Source organism: Pagrus major, chromosome 9 (assembly GCF_040436345.1).
Source record: "Pagrus major chromosome 9, Pma_NU_1.0".
Lineage (NCBI taxonomy): Eukaryota > Metazoa > Chordata > Actinopteri > Spariformes > Sparidae > Pagrus > Pagrus major.
This window is the reverse complement of record NC_133223.1, coordinates 30,928,372-30,944,950: the sequence shown is the minus strand read 5'-3', so window position 1 is coordinate 30,944,950 and position 16,579 is coordinate 30,928,372. Positions and strand designations below refer to the sequence as shown.

Genomic DNA, 16,579 nt, shown 5'->3' with positions numbered 1-16,579 from the left:
GCAGAGCTGCACTGAGAGTCTGGGCAGGGTTTCCCCTCACCGGAGCTGCTGACACACACACACACCTGCAGCAGATTGGCAATCAGCACCTGCTGAAAAGCTCTGGTCTCCACTCTACCTGCTGCCAGGTGATTTCATCAGTACTATGTGGTACATGGCTCCTGCTAGTGCTGACCACTTTAAGAGTTTTCTCTCGTTGTTCTTTGCGCCTGTCTCAAAGAGATCTAACTTTGCTTTGTTTTTGCCTTCAGTGATCTACCTGGTTTCCAACTATCACCGGCTCTGCTTCCTGTGATCAGCCCTCAGCACCTCTGCAGCCAACAGCCTTGCCCTGAGCTCTCCTGAGCCCCACCCCACGCTATCCACCAGCGCCACCGTGAGATTCCTCCTCCTCCTCCTCCTCTCCGACGGAGTCTCCAGCCAGGGCCTCTCTCTACTCTCACCTGTTTAACCCCTGTGAAGCCTCAATAAATCTCCTTGCACTCAGCTCCCTGCCTTGTTGTCAGCTCCTGGGTCCTACCAAACCGACACATTGTAACATTGTCATTGGAATTGTGTTTTGTTTTGGTAAAAATGGTTCTGATGTGCTTTTAGCTGGGATTCATCCTGTTGGGCAGCGTTGGGGGTAACTTGTTATCGGATTCCTTTTTTGTTGTTGTAACGAGTAATGTTACGCGTTAGTTCGGCAATTCAAGTAATCCCTTTTATTGAGTTTGTTTCTCATAAAAAAAAATCCGTCACTGGAAAAATTGCTGTTTTTTTGTATGTTGGTGTTTTAAGAATAACCTTCTAGGGGTGGACGATGGCTGTGAGTTTTACTACTTGACAAAAAAAACAAAGTCTGCGTTGGTGGTGGCATGTTGCCCCAGGTCCAATCAGCTCGGACATCCGGAGGGAGCTCAGAGTAGAGCTGCTGCTCCCATGTGTCGAAAAGAGCCAGCTGAGGTGGTTCGGGAAGCTGATCAAGATCCTCCTGGGCGCCAACTGGGAGGAGACCCAAAACTCGCTGGAGAGATTACACATCTCATCTGGCCCGGGAACGCCTCGGGATCCCCCAGGAGGAGCTGGAAAGCGTTGCTGGGGATAGAGACATCTGGAACAGCCTGCTGCCACCGCGACCAACCCCAGATAAGCGTATGAAGATGAATGGGTGGATGGTTTTGGAGCAATGATGACAGCATGAGTTGGTAATCACGACAAAGAGACAGAAGTGTGTTACTGATCAACCACCATGTCAACCTACATGTTAACGTATGTTCAGTGTATAAAATGAGGTTTGCATGTGTGTACATGTCAACAAGAGATATTACACTCATTACACTCAAGTCCCATACAGCTGTTTGGATATTCATCACATCTGTCCAGAAGAACAAATTCCCACCCACAGAGACAGTACACAGCACAAGTGTAAATATGTCAAGTCTCACCACTAATTGTAAGCAGTTGTTCTCGGTTTTGGTTTCAGGATTTGAATAATCGTCCTACAGTGTAAAGTTTTAACGTGTTAACGAGATTTTACCCATTGTGATGTGAGATATTCAAAGCACCCACAGTGCCCGAAGGCTTCAGCTGCACACCGTGCAAAACCCAAATCAGATTTCTCACTAATCATGAAAGCTTTGCTCGTCCAAAAATTGTTCCACCTGTCTGTCATAATTATTTATATTTGCATTTCATGCTCATAAGTATGTGGACACCTGAACATCTCATTTCAAAACCATGTGCGAAGTCAAACACTGATCTTTGGCAGTAAGGTCGGCCGCTCCACTGGTTCATCTCAAAGGTGTTGGATCGGGTTCAGGTCCAAGCTCGGTGCAGGCAGGTCACGTTTTTCCACTCAAAACTGGGAAACCACTTTTCAAACACAATCGTTGAGACTGAAATATAACTGGACCTACTCACTGTGGACAGGGGTGTCCATATACTTCTGGCCTAAGTGTGTAAAAGTTTGAGTCACAACATGATTTATTTACTCTTCATTACAAATGTCACAGTGTGTCTCACGTTGGGGGAAAAAGTGATGGACTGTGGCGTCAAATGAAGTGATGAAATACTGAAGCGAGCTGATGATTATTGGAGGAAATCTGGTGAGTTTATCAGAACTATGAATATTTCAAACACCCCGGAGAAATGACATTAGGACGTCCTGCTGCGGTTGGACAGAGAACACGTCCCCAGGCTTTTAAAGTTTAAAATTTACTGACCAAATATTTAATCTTCTCCTCTCCAGACAATGACACAGCTTTCACTCCTCTTCTCTTGACTTTGATTGATTTAGTTTTGATCTCTGAGGGAATATCTGCAGTAGATGTTTGTCCAAACTGTCCAAATCTAGTGTAACAGGTTTATTTTTGTTGTGCCTGAAGTGAATTCAGCCAGTAAAACTGACCGTGGAGTCATTTTTAATGTTTAAAGAGTAATGATGGGCGTTCTTGAGTACTGTTGCTGCTGTGAATATGTAAAGTTGTGAAACAAAAAAAGGCCAATAAATCTAAAATGGTAAAACAATGTACTAGACTGTCCCTAGAGGTCCATGTGGTCAGAAATTGCGGATCCAAATCTGGATGAAATAAAGACACTCAGTCCAATTTAAAAGTAGGATCTGTCAGACTGTTAGAATCATAAAGACCTCAACACCCAGTGAATTGTGGGTAATGTAGGCACCAGGTTTGGCCAAGCAGTCCACTGGTCTTGTAGCAACACTGTTGTGGACAGTTTAAAAACAAATCGATACAGCAGAACCAGAGATATCACTTTTTTTTTACTCCACACGCTCTTCTTACTTTTCAGACCCTGGTGCCTACATTACCCACAATGCAACTGAGCCACTGAGTGACATCACTGGAGACAATTTATCATCTTGCAGCTTCCTCTGGAGCCACAAAAGGCTTGATACTATTTTTTTTTTCCTCCCCAAGACCTGTAAACACACTTGGCTGGATTTAAGAAATCAATTCACTTAATAGCCAGAAAGATCATCTTAACTCCACCTGAGGAGTAAAATAATCCTAAATAAATGAAAGATGACCTTCAGAGAATTTTTATTTTCTGGTTTCAAATAAATCTTCATCTCCTCTTTGAGCTCCACAGGATGTCACATATATCGTTTATGCTTCTGACTCTCTGTAACCGTCTCGTGTGTTTAATTCAAAACAAGAAAGAAAAGAATCAGTTGCTCATGTTTATTAGAAAGTCTAATTCATTTTTATTTCCCCTATACCCAGATGAAACACAAATTTCAGTAAAAACCAAATGAAACAAAAATAAAAAAAAAAAACAGCTTGACAAGTACATTCCTCTTCTCGATGGCTGGAACGTGAGTGTGTGTTTTGAGGCAGCGGATCCTGAAGTGCACTTAACATTACGTCAATGTTTTAGCATCCGAGCAGTTGGTCACTGTCGTTTAAAATACACACACCGCCGTACAAGACTTGTGTAAACATTACTGTGGACTGTGTGACTGTAACATAGTGAAGGAACGATTCCACAGGGATCAAGTGAGTGTAAAACAATATAAATCAATAAAAGCCGATGTTGCTATGTGAGTGTGGAATGTAAAAAAAAAACAAAAATAAAACACAATACAAAAAAACGGTACTGCATTAATTAATGCCAGTCCTGCACGTACTAATTTATCTCTGTCCAAGATATTCATATATGTTTCTTGCTTAATCATAAAACTGCATTTAAAAAAAAAAAACTCGTATGATGTCATTGTTCCAGGAAACTTGACTGAATGCACTTTAACAACTCATCTGTAAAACAAACATACTATGTAGCACCAGTAGGTTAAAACAAATCATGCAGCAAATCGTGTTGCCTTCCTTTTCTCGTCGTGAAAAAAAAACTACTTCAAGAATTTTGGGGATAAAAGTCCATGTTTTGTGGAATCCAGTGCAGCCACCATTGCTTTGGTATTGCATCCTGACAGTGCGGCCATTTTGGATGGTTCTCCTCAGAATCCCCTAAACGGAGGCGAAAGCTGGCCGTGTGTCACTTTGGTCCTATGTTCTTACTGCAGCGAGGACTTGTTTGATGGGTGCTGCGGATGAATGGGAAAAGGAAAAACATGGTCAGGTATACTCTTTATATATTCATGACTGTAGCTGCCCTTAGCTAGTTAGCTTAGTTAGCTGAGCAGCCAGCTTGGTTTACTGAGTCCAGACTATCATTGAAATATTGGACAGTTTTACCTCTTTTGTGTTCAAATGATTATTTAATGGAGGCCATCTGGGAGGTTTGGAGGGACATATTGGACATTCACCAAACTATATAACATCTATACTGGAATGTCGCCCAGGACCCGATCAAACTTATGCTACAAGTCCCACGGGTCGACTCTGGACTTGGAAAATCTGCTTTTAGTCTTTGTGCACCGAACACATGGAATTCTCAACAACTGACACACTTACTACGCCTGAGCTATTCAAGGTGATGATCTCTTAACACTTCACCTCAGTGTGCAGGTGTTTTCACAGGGTAATGTTGTAACTCTGCATGTTTTTGTGTATCTCTATCCCTGCACAAATCATTGCTTAAATAAAGGTTTGAATTGGATTGAATTTGGTGTTGCTGCTGACAACTGACAGACCAAAACTGAACTTTTTATTACTATTTTATAAGCTTATCACACGTGTTTTTATGCACAATCTTAGCCACTAAATCTGTTAAATGTAGTGGATTGTACTTAAGTGCAGTACTTGACTAACTGTACTGTGTTATTTTCTACCATTGTGTGAACCCACAAGCAGACTACTGGCAGACTCTGCGTCCTAACTTGGTTTTACATCATGTTTACAGATGTAACTTGTTTTTAAGGGAGATCAAATTATTACAGGTCAACGTTAAATTGTTTTTCTTTGATGAATGCAATGTGCACCCATAGAAATTAGCCTAATAGAAGACAGTGAAGCAGTTTTTCTCAGCGTGACTCATACTGTATGCTGTGAGTGCTGTAATTGCTCCCCTGAGACGGTAAATTTGTTAATTTATGTTGGCGACTGAGCGTGCCAACTCAAATTGCATGATCTTAGTTTATTTGGCTCGCTGTTTCAGACAACTGCCAAAATAAGAATTAAAAGCACAATAAAGTTTCTTTTAATATATTTTGTCGCAGCTTTTATGATGTTTGTAAATAAGAGATCACTCCTGATGGTTGATTGTCGGCTGTATTTATTGTGACATGTGTCCTCTACTGTAGAAAAGCCGCCACGCAGCTGCTTTCCCATCATCTGACGTCTCATTGTTACTGGGAGATTATTGCCATGGACAAGACATGTACCTGGTTTTCCACAGGCCTTCACACACTGCTCGTGTGTGTTGAAGCGATTCTGGTTTCCTCCGCAGCCTCCGTACCAGAAGCGCGTGCAGCTCTTGCTGGGGGCGTCGAAGTGCCACTTGAGGACAAATTTGGCACACGTACCTTCCTCTTTGGGAAGCTGGCAAATGTCCACGGCTGTAGAGGCCGCTGTGGGGGAAAGTGACAAAGAAAAACAATCAGGAAAAAAGTATGAGAACACATGAGCACATGCATCTGGCAAGGCCGCCACTAAATTAGATTTTTTTTAGTATGTACAACAATGAGCGGTGCAATCAGCAGCGAATATATCATCACCATTATACATAATGAGTAGTAATGAAGACATGATTGCAGAATTTAGCCGATGACTTGTTTGTGTTGTGGGATGGAAAACAGTATAATCCTCATAAATGTTTCAAGGAAAAACCAAAAGCACTTCCATCCCCGCAAGACTTTTCTTCCTCCACAATCATGAGATATAGCTCATTTGGTTTAAAGCAGACTTCGTATTACTGTAAGCATCTCGTGCCAATTGCCTCCAACGCTGATGAGGTACTGACAAATTGAACTTGCTCTGTGTGAGGACGGCTGCCAGAAAAACAATGAAGCAATGAACAAGGCTTTCCATTCATTTTCTCGGTGGTTATGACTTGGCTCGCTCCTGTGACAAAAGCATAACCTTTCTCATTTTTCCACGTTTGGCACTTCACTTGTTCCGTCAGTCGTTTAGATCATCGGAGGGGCAGCGGAGGAGGTGGGTGGGTTTAACACAAAGGAGTGGTTGTTTTTGCAAAGCGAGCAAAGATCGTGGAAATTATGTAACAGTGATATAACATGTAACACATGTGGCTTGTCCAGATATATGCCCAGACATTAGGGGGGGTCTGCAAGGTTTAATTCAAATTTTGAGGATGTGGATTTACTTGGAAGGAAGTGCTTTTTCTTTCCTATTGGCTAGCATTTGCATATCATAACACATGCACAAGCACATTAGCCAGTTATGTCTTCAGAACCAGGAGCTGAAGGGAAGAGACAGTAACATAATACTGTAAGTCTACAGAAAACTATTCATGCCATGTGGCGACTGTATATCAGATCTCACCAGGGGCCGGGAGGATCTCCACCTGCTCAGTCTGCTGCACGTTTGGCTGAGGCTCCGGCTCTGTGGAAATATGAAAATAGCTTAAAGCAAGAGACTTTCACCAGCTGCTGAAAAAACATGTAATGCAACGTGGATTTTAAATGACCACAGGCGTTTACACAGATGTAAACCTCATTATCTGACACAAATGATCCGCGCTGGCAGGTCGCGTCTCTTTTCCTACTAAACTCCCCGGCGCACTTATCACCCCTCTGTATTAAGATGTAATCCACATTTTCCCCAAAACTCATGTGATCAGTGACAGTTAAAAAGTTATATCAGGATTAATATTTAGATTCCTTCAGTTTCTATGAATTGTGTGTATTTAATTGACTGTTTGCTAAGCCCTGCCAGCATCTGTAGTGTTTCCAGCCCACTTGCGTATGATGAAAGCCTTTTAGCGAGCTCACACTGCTCTCATTTGTGGTCTGATAAACATTAAAATCGGATCCACTAGTTTCCAAGCTACACATATTACAGCCTCTATGCTTGATTTGAACTGTTAACTCATAGTCCTTCAGAATTAATGTTTCGCATTTCTTAAAAATACAACGCACTGAAAATACAGTGAGGAAATAGCACATTAGTGAGCTAGTTCTTGTCTATTTTCCAAGCTACTGTAGCTGTCATATTTCACAGGACCCACGTGAGTGCAGCCATTAAGGGATTTATTATACGAGTGGGCGTGGTTTCATCTGAAGCGAGATGGGAAATGAAACCTGCTGCTTTAATTACTGTTGCTACACTCGTCAAGCTTCAAATTCTGGCGCAACATATCTGCAGTTTAAAATGATAATGTTGGCAGGTTTTCCATTTAAAGGTTTGCAGTAATTTCTGAATCAATTATAAGCAACTAGCTGTGCCAACAACTTCCTCTACAAGGTGAATGTTTCAGCTCCAATCAGATATTCTTCTGAAAACAAAATCTGTAAACCTGACATGCCCCTTACCTCTGGAGATTAAGCTAGGTTACTACTGTCGGTAGCTTTCATTAGAGCAGATAAATGTTTAATTTCTGTTTTTCTTCTTTGGTTTTTGCTTTTTAAGTGGTGATTAAAAAGAAGGTTTTCCTCCAAACTAGAGAAGTATCAATCATTGCCTTTTGTCGAGGTTGCTTTGCTTTGATTGGACTGTGATTTCTCTGGCGTAAGGCTCAGCGAACAGTCATTTGTCAGTTTCTGTATCCAGAGATGAAGCTCATAATGTGCTGCACTATATTACACCATCACCATCACACCAGGCGGCAGCTCGTCCCCTCAGAGGAACCTGACTCTGACGAACACTCACCTGACCTCATGCAGTTTTTCAAGCAGAGGGCCTCAGTGTCGAACCTATTGTCATTGCCTCCGCAACCTCCGTACCAGAACTGTGTACAGATCCCGCTCTGTCTGTCAAAGAACCACTTAGCCTGATAGTCTTTGCAGGGCATTCCAGGGTCATAGTCAAGTGAGCATGGGTCTGCAAACTCATTAACTAGAACATGCACAAAAAAAACAAAACAAAAAAACAACAGCAGTGATGGAGGACAGACAGGGAGAGAGGATGAGTTTGTGTTAGAAATTAATGTACGACTATATGAGGAAAAACAGCAGTTACTGTGCGCTGGTAATAGATAAATAACTACTGTATTAGAAGCTCGGGGGTTTCCTAAAGGGTCTAACGGGGTCAAATGAGTGCTGATATAGTTCATTGTTAAAGTGCAGAGGAAATAGCATTCAGCGTAACGGAGTAACATGCCGATTAAGGGGTTTGGATATTTAAAAACTTACAGTCAGTAGAAGGAAAAAGGTTTAAAATTGGGTTTCCGTGAGTGAATTGAAAAGTTAGTTTGTTGTGACTACAGTTTCTGCTTTCTGTTAGTTCATTTAGTCATCTAGGATTTGAACGGCTGTGTGGTCCAGCTGTGTTATCTGCATGAGACCAATCCAAGAAATCGACACCAGAAGTACTTCCTCACAGGTAATTATGATAAAAATCCTTTGGAGTATTGGCTGCATTGTCGGTTAACTCCTTCCTGCTGCAGAGTGCTGGTAAAAAACATACTCTTTGCTCACACTGGGGTCTCAAAGTACAGCACAAGACGACATTGCTATTCTATTAATCAACTGAATGATAGTAGGGGAGGGAAAAGCCGTCCTCCCGCTGTGTCTTTGTTAAGAAGCGGCAGCTGTGAGGCCTCAGATACTGCAACCTCAACTCTTCTCTTTGTCACAACATATTACAAGAAAAGATTAAATCTTCAAATCAAGACTCCACGAGTTGAGCTGTAGATTTCGTAAGTTTTCCTGCATGACCCACAGTATGTTTAGGCATGTGCCAGTACTGCTGATTAATAGCACATTTGTGTTGTAGTTGAGCTGAAACAATGCTGCATTAGAGCATAGCTTGTTATGTTCTTTGAGTTGAACCATCAGGTTTTATTTATATGACCAACACTCTGCAGAGGGAACACGGCCAAACACAACTCCATAGAGGCCATCGGCATTAATGCAGCAGGCAGATACAAAGTAAATATTGAATAGATTTGTGCTACAAAGATTAAAGTCAGCACATTTTTGCTTAAACCTTTCTGATTCATATCGCTGTGCGTTGTTCTGACATGTGGTCGATGAGGCCAGAAGAAGAAAAAATATATTCCTATTTCTCTGTGATGAGTTAAATGTTATATTTACACTCTCAGAGATTCACTTCAAGCTGAAACGTCCCCAAAGCACAAGTTACTGGTCACTACATATCAATTACATAAAGAAATAGAAACATTTTGCAAGCTGTATACATAGTATATGTTTATATGCATCCTTTCTACTAAAATATAAAGATATGCATGTGCATGCACGGTCACTAACCAGTTTCTGGTTTGTCCAGTGGCGTGGTGTTTACAGTACGGGTGACCTGGCTGGGTGGCTTCAGCTCTGCTGCTTCTGTAAAAGTGAAACCAACAGTCATGGAGCAGCTACAGTAACAGAGTGAAGGCATAATAATAATATTTTATCTTGTGGTTAAAAAAAGAAGCTTACAACGTGTGTGTTTATGCACTTACTGGTAGTCATGATGCCTTTGCGGGTGGAGACGGCGTGACCCTCAGCAGTGTGGGCAGTGACCACGGCGAGATATGTTTGAGAGCTCTCTAAGTTGTCCACTGAAAGCTCTGTTCCTGAGACGTTGGTCTTCAGCACCAGGGAATGGTCGCTCAACCGTGTCACCATGACCTCAAAGTAGACGAAGAGCTTGGGGTCCGGGCTGCTCCAACGCAGTTTCAAGCTGCTGGAGGTGACGTTAGAGACGTGTAGCACATCTGCATCTGAGGGGGTAACAAAGACGAAGGCTCAATAAAATCACATGTTCACAGGAGGCCAGCAGCTGTTGTGGATAAAGTCAGAGCAATGGAAAAGATCATTTTAGAGTTCATTTTTCTGTTGTGATAACAAGTCTGAGAGAAGTGTGAACAGCGGTGCTGATTGCTGATTTATGTGCAGCCAGCGTTAGCGGTTAGCTCTGCATGACTCACAGTAAAGAAAACAGAATGAAACAGTCCAAATCAAACAGCACTTTAATCTGACTTCGCCTGCTGAAGTAGTTTAAGGTCATTTTAATACATCCACAATCTTACCTTTGTGCTTTCTCTGATGGACTGCTTGGTGATTTTCATGTTGTTTCTGGTGTTTCCTGTAAAAGGGCCAATGATCGGTGGATAAGACCATTAATGTTTCCAGGAAATTAACAGCAACCAATGACACGTCATAAAAATCTCACGATACACTTACTCCTGTTGCTGTGATGATGTGAAGGGGTTTTTTTGTGGCTGGTCGCTCTGGAACCACGAGCAGTTTTTGGAGACCTCGGGCGACATGTAGAAGGCGTTTTCAACTGAAAAGAAAAACAACAGAGCACGTCACTCACAGTGACTTGGATTAACTGATGAATTGAATGGCATTAAAAGTATACTATGCAGGATTTCCTCTAAAAAGCAGCAGAGGTGACATGCAGCAGAGGGCCACAAGAAGAAATTGTATCGTGGTCTGCTGCAGTGAGGACACAGCCTCTGTACATGGGGTGCACGCTCCACCAAATGAGCTACTAGGGCGCCCCGTATTTTGCTGTTTTAGGGATGTTTCTGTGACCTGATGGCCCAGTGGTTTGTTACACAAAAGCATCTGGAAAGGAGCAACTAGAAGCAGTTTGGAAATCAAACGCTTACTGAAGTCAGCCTACAGAAAAGTGAAGAACATTTTTTCAAAAGCCTTCAGTGTTGTTCTTTGCTCTTTAGTTAAGATATGACTGATGCTAGCAGCATCTACGATAAACTCTTGAGGAGCCGCCACTAAGTCTCATTCCCAGGTTGTCAAAAACCACCACACAACAAAAAAAAAGTGAGCATAAAGTCATTAAAAATTTGATTGGCAGATTGATATCGATCCTGAACTTACTGCTGATATACTTTGGCATCAGCTGGCCGAAGTTCAGGATGTGTTTGTCGTAGAAGTGTGAGATGCTGTTCAGCCGCTTGAAGAAGACATCAGCAGGCTCGCTCGCCATGTGTGACAAGACACGAGCATCCTCTGCAGTCAGCTTCTCACCCACACCCAGGATGACCAGGAAGTAGCCTCTGCACTTGACCTCGGTGGCGATACGCATCAGCTGCGCCTCCTCTTCCACCACACTTCCTGTTACGAAGAGCACCAGTACTTTCCTGTCTCGTTGCAGAGGTGCCTTGTCAAACACCTGCTCCACTGTGGATTCAATAGCTGCTGCCAGTGCCCGGCCACCCTCCAACTGCGGCGTCTTCTCCAGCAGGAATTTGACAATATCCTGACCTGAGCTCTGCTCCGTCAAACCGATATCCACCTGGATGGGAGAGCCAGTTTTGTTGTTGATGAACCCGTAAGGTGCTTGCTGGATCACAGACACTCTGGCGTGATGAACGGATGATGTGGGATTTGTAGACACATGTAGATGCTCCACTATGTGCGCTATGTAGCGTTTAATCTCTGTAAAGAATGCTGGGTAGGTCGACTCCGAGCTGTCCATGACGAAAGCCATGTCGATGTCCACATCTGTGGTGGAAGATCTCCTGTCTCGGCCGGTTGATGGGGGCACATAGTCACACATTTGGTCCGGAGAACAGGAGTCTACAAAAGGAAAACACATAATGTACCCCAATGAGACTCAAAAATCAACTTTTCTTACAAATAGGACCTTTAAGCCGATGTAATGTCAAACCCCTGGATTTTCTGTGCAACAGGTATACAACAGAAAGTTCCTAACATTAAGGCAAAATTGTCTAATTTTCCCCAAAATAAAAATTTGGTGCTGTGTCCATGTTTCTTCTTAAACAGGAAATAGAGTAACTACTGGATTAGTGAGGGAACATCAGATCAGATTAAGACAATCTTTAAAAAATGGGTATTCTTCAGTGTAAAATTGAAACTATAAGCTTTAACTGTGATGTCGGTGTTAGTGTACAAACACAGAGCTCTTACCCAGGCAGACATGACAGTTCATAACCTTCTTGATGACTGATTCGTACTGTGCATTTCCAGGGCTGGGAAGGACAATAACCTGGGCCAGGGCTGTGTTGTTGACCTGGTGTTAAAAAAAAGAAGCAAAAAATGTTAAAAAGAAGAATATGTCTTACAAATGTATGTAATGCAAACTTCCCCTTTGTGATATCTGCCCTGTTTTGTTTGTTTTACCTGCAGTGCTCTGCTGAGCGCTCGGTCCTCACGATTGACCAAGAACAGAGTGGCGATTCCAGCATCATGGAGGCGAAGAGCTGCACTAGTGAGTGCTTGTGCCTGACCGGCTGATCCAGTGCCGACAAAGAAGATGGCCACCTTCCTCATGAGGAAACCACTGCGCACTCTCTTGAAGGTGTTCTGTGCCAAAAAGTTCATGGCGTTGTCCAACTTGCGCTCCTTCCTCGTCTGCAGGGTCTGCAGTCCCTCAATTTGTTGCAGCAGGGCACGTTTCTTCATTGAATCAGCGAACCGGACCACAGTGGTCACTTCGTCATTGTACAGGGTCAAAGCAACACGAGCTCCTCTTGGACAGTTGCTCTCAGAGATGGTGATGTCTTTGACGAGGCGCTGGACTGTGTCACGCATGTTGTTGAAGGATGGGCGGCCGTTGGCCTGAGAGACATCCAGGGCGAAGGCCAGCTCGGTGGGGTAGAGCGGACATTCCTGCTGACCTGATGGTGTGAACGTAGATGATTTTATTCTCTATACTCGTGCATACAGTACATACACAGTCATGTAAACAGTTATTATCCAATTGATACTATTTTGTTTGTACTTACCAAAACAGCAAGCTGGTAGAAAAAAGAGACAAAATGTGGTGAGACATTTTTGTAACACTGGAACATTATTGCTTTTCATTGTGATGCGCTCACATGCTGATAGTTATTAAATCATACTTACGACAGTTGTCCCTGATTTTCTTGACCAGGTCACATTGCTGAGGACAGAGAGACATTTTGAGAAAAATGTTAAAAAGATTTCGAAGATGAGTTTTGCTCTGTGGATTAAATATAATCTAGTGAACAATTAAATACGACAGTGTGACATAAGTGAACGTACCACGACACCTGGTCCTCTCGGTCCTTTCTGACCCTGTTGAAACAGCAATAACAGTTGTGTGAACAGCTGGACGTGGCTGATGCTTTACTCTTTTGGATTTCTTTAACAGGATTATTTTTTGTTAAGAACTTAAAGCTGCTACAAGGAACTTTCATTTTGTGTATATTCTGGCGGCCCCTGTGGACAAAAGTGGTACGAGCACCACAGCGTCTCGTCATTAAGATCCCGATCTGGCCAGTGCATGCATTTGTTTTGGAAACATATTTTTTATGGTATTTTTGCACAGCCACGAGGTATGTGAGAATAACTGTAATATGATGAGGGTGGGACAAAGTAAACTTAAAGTTATCAACATTTCGGGGTAATGTTATGTCCTCATAATAAGCTAATAGCAAGGTAAAGCTTGGTAGCATGGCATGTATTAGCTACAGAGCTTTCTTTTTCTTCAGGTTGTGAGATTTCTCAATTCATCCTCAGGACTTGGCAGGCGTTAAGTATATAGAAATAACCAATCTTCTTACTGATGATTTTGTTTGCTCATCATCAGTATTAAACTGAGACTGTTAACGAACCAGTTGAAACGTCCTTGTAGCAGTGATAGTAGATATCCTAAATCATGTTCTGCTATGGTGGCACCATGTCATTTAAATGGAATTTACACAGCTGTTAAGAAAAGAGTGGAATTTAAGTTTGCTTACATCTGGCCCGTGATATCCAACCTCTCCCTTCTGTCCGGGTGTACCAACATCCCCAGAGATACCCTGGAAAGAATAAACAGTGAGAGAAAAATTATTCACTGCATCAATAGTTCAAGAAGAGCTTGATTTTAACAATTCACTCTCTTCAAAGACTGATCCAACACAGACATGTTAACGCAGCCCGATCACTGCCAAGACTGCATAGTATATGTTTGAAACAAATCCAATCCTTTATTTTATTACCAAACATATGTGTCCAGTCAATTCAAGTCCAGTTGGAGGACTTTAAGTGATACCATACAGTACCGTATCGCTGCACTGTACCCCTCATATCTAGATTATATGCTCATATACACCAAATCTAACTGGGGTCTGAAAACGTACCCTCTGTCCACGATTTCCTCTGGGTCCGGGTCCGCCCTTGGTGCCAGCGTCACCAGCAGCTCCCTGCAATGATGGAGGTAAAGAGAATTATTGCAAATGACAAACATCAAAAGGAAGGCACTTTGCCGAAGTGTACAATGTAACACTTTAGTTTGAATCCTCTGTGTTTTCTTTACCTTTGGTCCTGGGAATCCTGGGAAGCCTTCGTCGCCCTGTGGAGGAAAACGGATGCACACTTTAAGTGTTATTTATATCATTATTGTCCCATTGAGTGTATGGTTGCATTGATAATTGTATCTTTAAATGGGCCACAGCCATGACCAAGGACTTTAGATGTCTTGAACGACAATAGTAGCTACACTAACAGTTCAATAACTCATCATATAATTCCTGTCTGTTTCTCCAAATTCAATTTCTAAAATGTCACTGGATATTTGAAGTTAAATCTATCTGATTACCATATATTCATATATATCACTAGAGGTCAAAATTCACTTGCCTTTCTTCCAGTAGGCCCTGGGGTGCCGAAGCCATCTCTGCCATCTTCACCCTACAAGAAAAACAACAAGAAAAAGAAATTGCTCTTCTGATTTGTCGTCTTCATAAAATGCTCATTAATACCTCCCCTTTGTCCCAGCTTAACGGTGTCACAGTATGTAACGTTCAAGAGAGAGCTCGGCAGCAATACCAATTCCCTGATTAAAAACACACCACATACATTATCAGATATAAAAGACAAAGCAACATAAGTCTTGCTTTAAACCGCACATGACAGCGATGCAAATGAAAACCTCCTCAACTCGCAGCCTGAAGCAGACGTTCTCCTGCCAGCGGTGTTCGCTTTCACAAGGACGGTTATTAAATAGATTAGCAAATTATTGTCTACTGTATCTTAAAGTACAGACAATCGGTTTCATAAACAATGTGACTAACCATGCAAGTGATATTTTGGGTTAGGTCTTATTATTTTGCTCATTTTTCACCCAGTTTTACAGTACATGCAGAGAAGATGTGGTTTCATTCTTACAGGCTCTCCACGAGGACCAAGAGGTCCAACAACACCCTTCGGTCCTGGCTCTCCTGGCTCTCCCTACACAGGCAGAGATACAGAGAATGAGACAAAAACGGTTAAAAACTCAAGGGCGTTCCAAGAGTTTAAATTAAGAGTGAAATGTGACATTGTTCTTTAAACTGGAGGGTCAGTTTCTATACATTTAATTACATTATACGCTTTTTTTTCATTAGATCTCAAGCAGAGCCTTGATGTTTTCTTATAGCCCTTTCATGTTTGCTCAAAGAGACTTCACATGTGTGTCCAGTAATGTGAGAGAGAGAGCGCTAGGCTTAGGCCAGTGTGTTTTTAAATGAAACAAGGCTGTTATGGAAGAATATACTGTAAGCCAGGCCAAATCATGTTCCACTCAGTACCTTGCGACCAAGAGCTCCTCTCCTGCCCTTCTCTCCAGCGGGACCTGGGAGTCCTCCGGGACCCTAGAAAACACAACATTAGGACATTGGAAGACATTGCTTTTTCTCAAAATGAATAATAAAAATAAAATGATAACGAGCACATGATTCTCAGTCATTTAAAGTGTGCAGTGTGCTTCTGCAATTTTAACATGTCTGCTCTATGTGTCATAAATAAACTGTCTTTTTGCAATTGAGTGTATGTCACAAAGGATTTGGAAATGATTATTGTGCAACAAAGAATCCCAATGGGAACCTGAGTTATAATAGATCTTTAATAGGTTCACTCACTCTGGGTCCAGGGTTTCCATCTTCTCCTCTGCCTCCTGGTGCACCAATCGGTCCAGATGGACCCTTTAAAAAAGATAAAAACCAGACATTGATGAGCCACCAGTTTCTTTTATGTTTGACATAGACTGCAAACCTGCAAGTAAAGAATGAACACACATTTTCTAGATCTATAAATAATCCAGCCTCAGTTCCGTCAAAACATTTTGTCATATGTGCTAAAGCAGCCAAGAAAAAAATCAACAGTAATCACAACATTCACTATGATTTATATGTTTTGGCGAATGCATTAAAGAATGACACACTTACTCTAGATCCTCCGACACCAGGCTCTCCCACGACACCATCAGTTCCTGGCTTTCCGGGATTTCCCTTTAATGACATGCGAGCAGCACAGTGTTACTTACTGCCGTTACGAGAGTTACTGCAATACTATATAACACCTGTATGTACGTTATCACCAAAAAGGGACTTACAGCCTGTCCAGGTGCGCCTCTTCTGCCATCAGCTCCCTAAAAACGTTTGAGTAGAAATAAGTCTGATTAACAAAGACAGTGGAAAATAAGTATTAAGCACAGATAATGAACACATGGTACAATCGTTACCCTTCTTCCGGGTTCACCAGCTGTTCCCCTCTTTCCATCGTCACCAGGCTCTCCCTGTCGTTCCAGAGCAGATATCAAAGTTAAACAAACCCACGCAAACGCAACCATGTAATGTTAAA

The 16,579-nt window shown here is 42.2% G+C and overlaps 1 protein-coding gene across 1 annotated transcript in view; it reads right to left on the bottom strand.

Annotated features, from left to right (window-relative positions):
* Positions 1 to 3,168: 3,168 nt before the first annotated feature.
* Positions 3,169 to 16,579, bottom strand: part of col6a3 (collagen, type VI, alpha 3) — a 104,407-nt gene continuing 90,996 nt past the window's right edge. Inside the window, exons 21-44 of the mRNA XM_073473441.1 lie at positions 16,461 to 16,514; positions 16,332 to 16,367; positions 16,165 to 16,227; positions 15,859 to 15,921; positions 15,529 to 15,591; positions 15,128 to 15,190; positions 14,600 to 14,650; positions 14,277 to 14,312; positions 14,101 to 14,163; positions 13,717 to 13,779; positions 13,019 to 13,051; positions 12,860 to 12,896; positions 12,739 to 12,750; positions 12,134 to 12,630; positions 11,921 to 12,023; positions 10,868 to 11,569; positions 10,205 to 10,307; positions 10,051 to 10,106; positions 9,481 to 9,741; positions 9,287 to 9,361; positions 7,728 to 7,913; positions 6,402 to 6,461; positions 5,282 to 5,467; positions 3,169 to 4,042 (exon numbers count right to left, since the gene is read on the bottom strand). Coding sequence (XP_073329542.1) covers positions 4,005 to 4,042; positions 5,282 to 5,467; positions 6,402 to 6,461; positions 7,728 to 7,913; positions 9,287 to 9,361; positions 9,481 to 9,741; positions 10,051 to 10,106; positions 10,205 to 10,307; positions 10,868 to 11,569; positions 11,921 to 12,023; positions 12,134 to 12,630; positions 12,739 to 12,750; positions 12,860 to 12,896; positions 13,019 to 13,051; positions 13,717 to 13,779; positions 14,101 to 14,163; positions 14,277 to 14,312; positions 14,600 to 14,650; positions 15,128 to 15,190; positions 15,529 to 15,591; positions 15,859 to 15,921; positions 16,165 to 16,227; positions 16,332 to 16,367; positions 16,461 to 16,514 — 2,904 coding nt within the window. The 3' untranslated portion in view covers positions 3,169 to 4,004. The remainder of the gene's footprint in view (positions 4,043 to 5,281; positions 5,468 to 6,401; positions 6,462 to 7,727; positions 7,914 to 9,286; positions 9,362 to 9,480; positions 9,742 to 10,050; positions 10,107 to 10,204; positions 10,308 to 10,867; positions 11,570 to 11,920; positions 12,024 to 12,133; positions 12,631 to 12,738; positions 12,751 to 12,859; positions 12,897 to 13,018; positions 13,052 to 13,716; positions 13,780 to 14,100; positions 14,164 to 14,276; positions 14,313 to 14,599; positions 14,651 to 15,127; positions 15,191 to 15,528; positions 15,592 to 15,858; positions 15,922 to 16,164; positions 16,228 to 16,331; positions 16,368 to 16,460; positions 16,515 to 16,579) is intronic.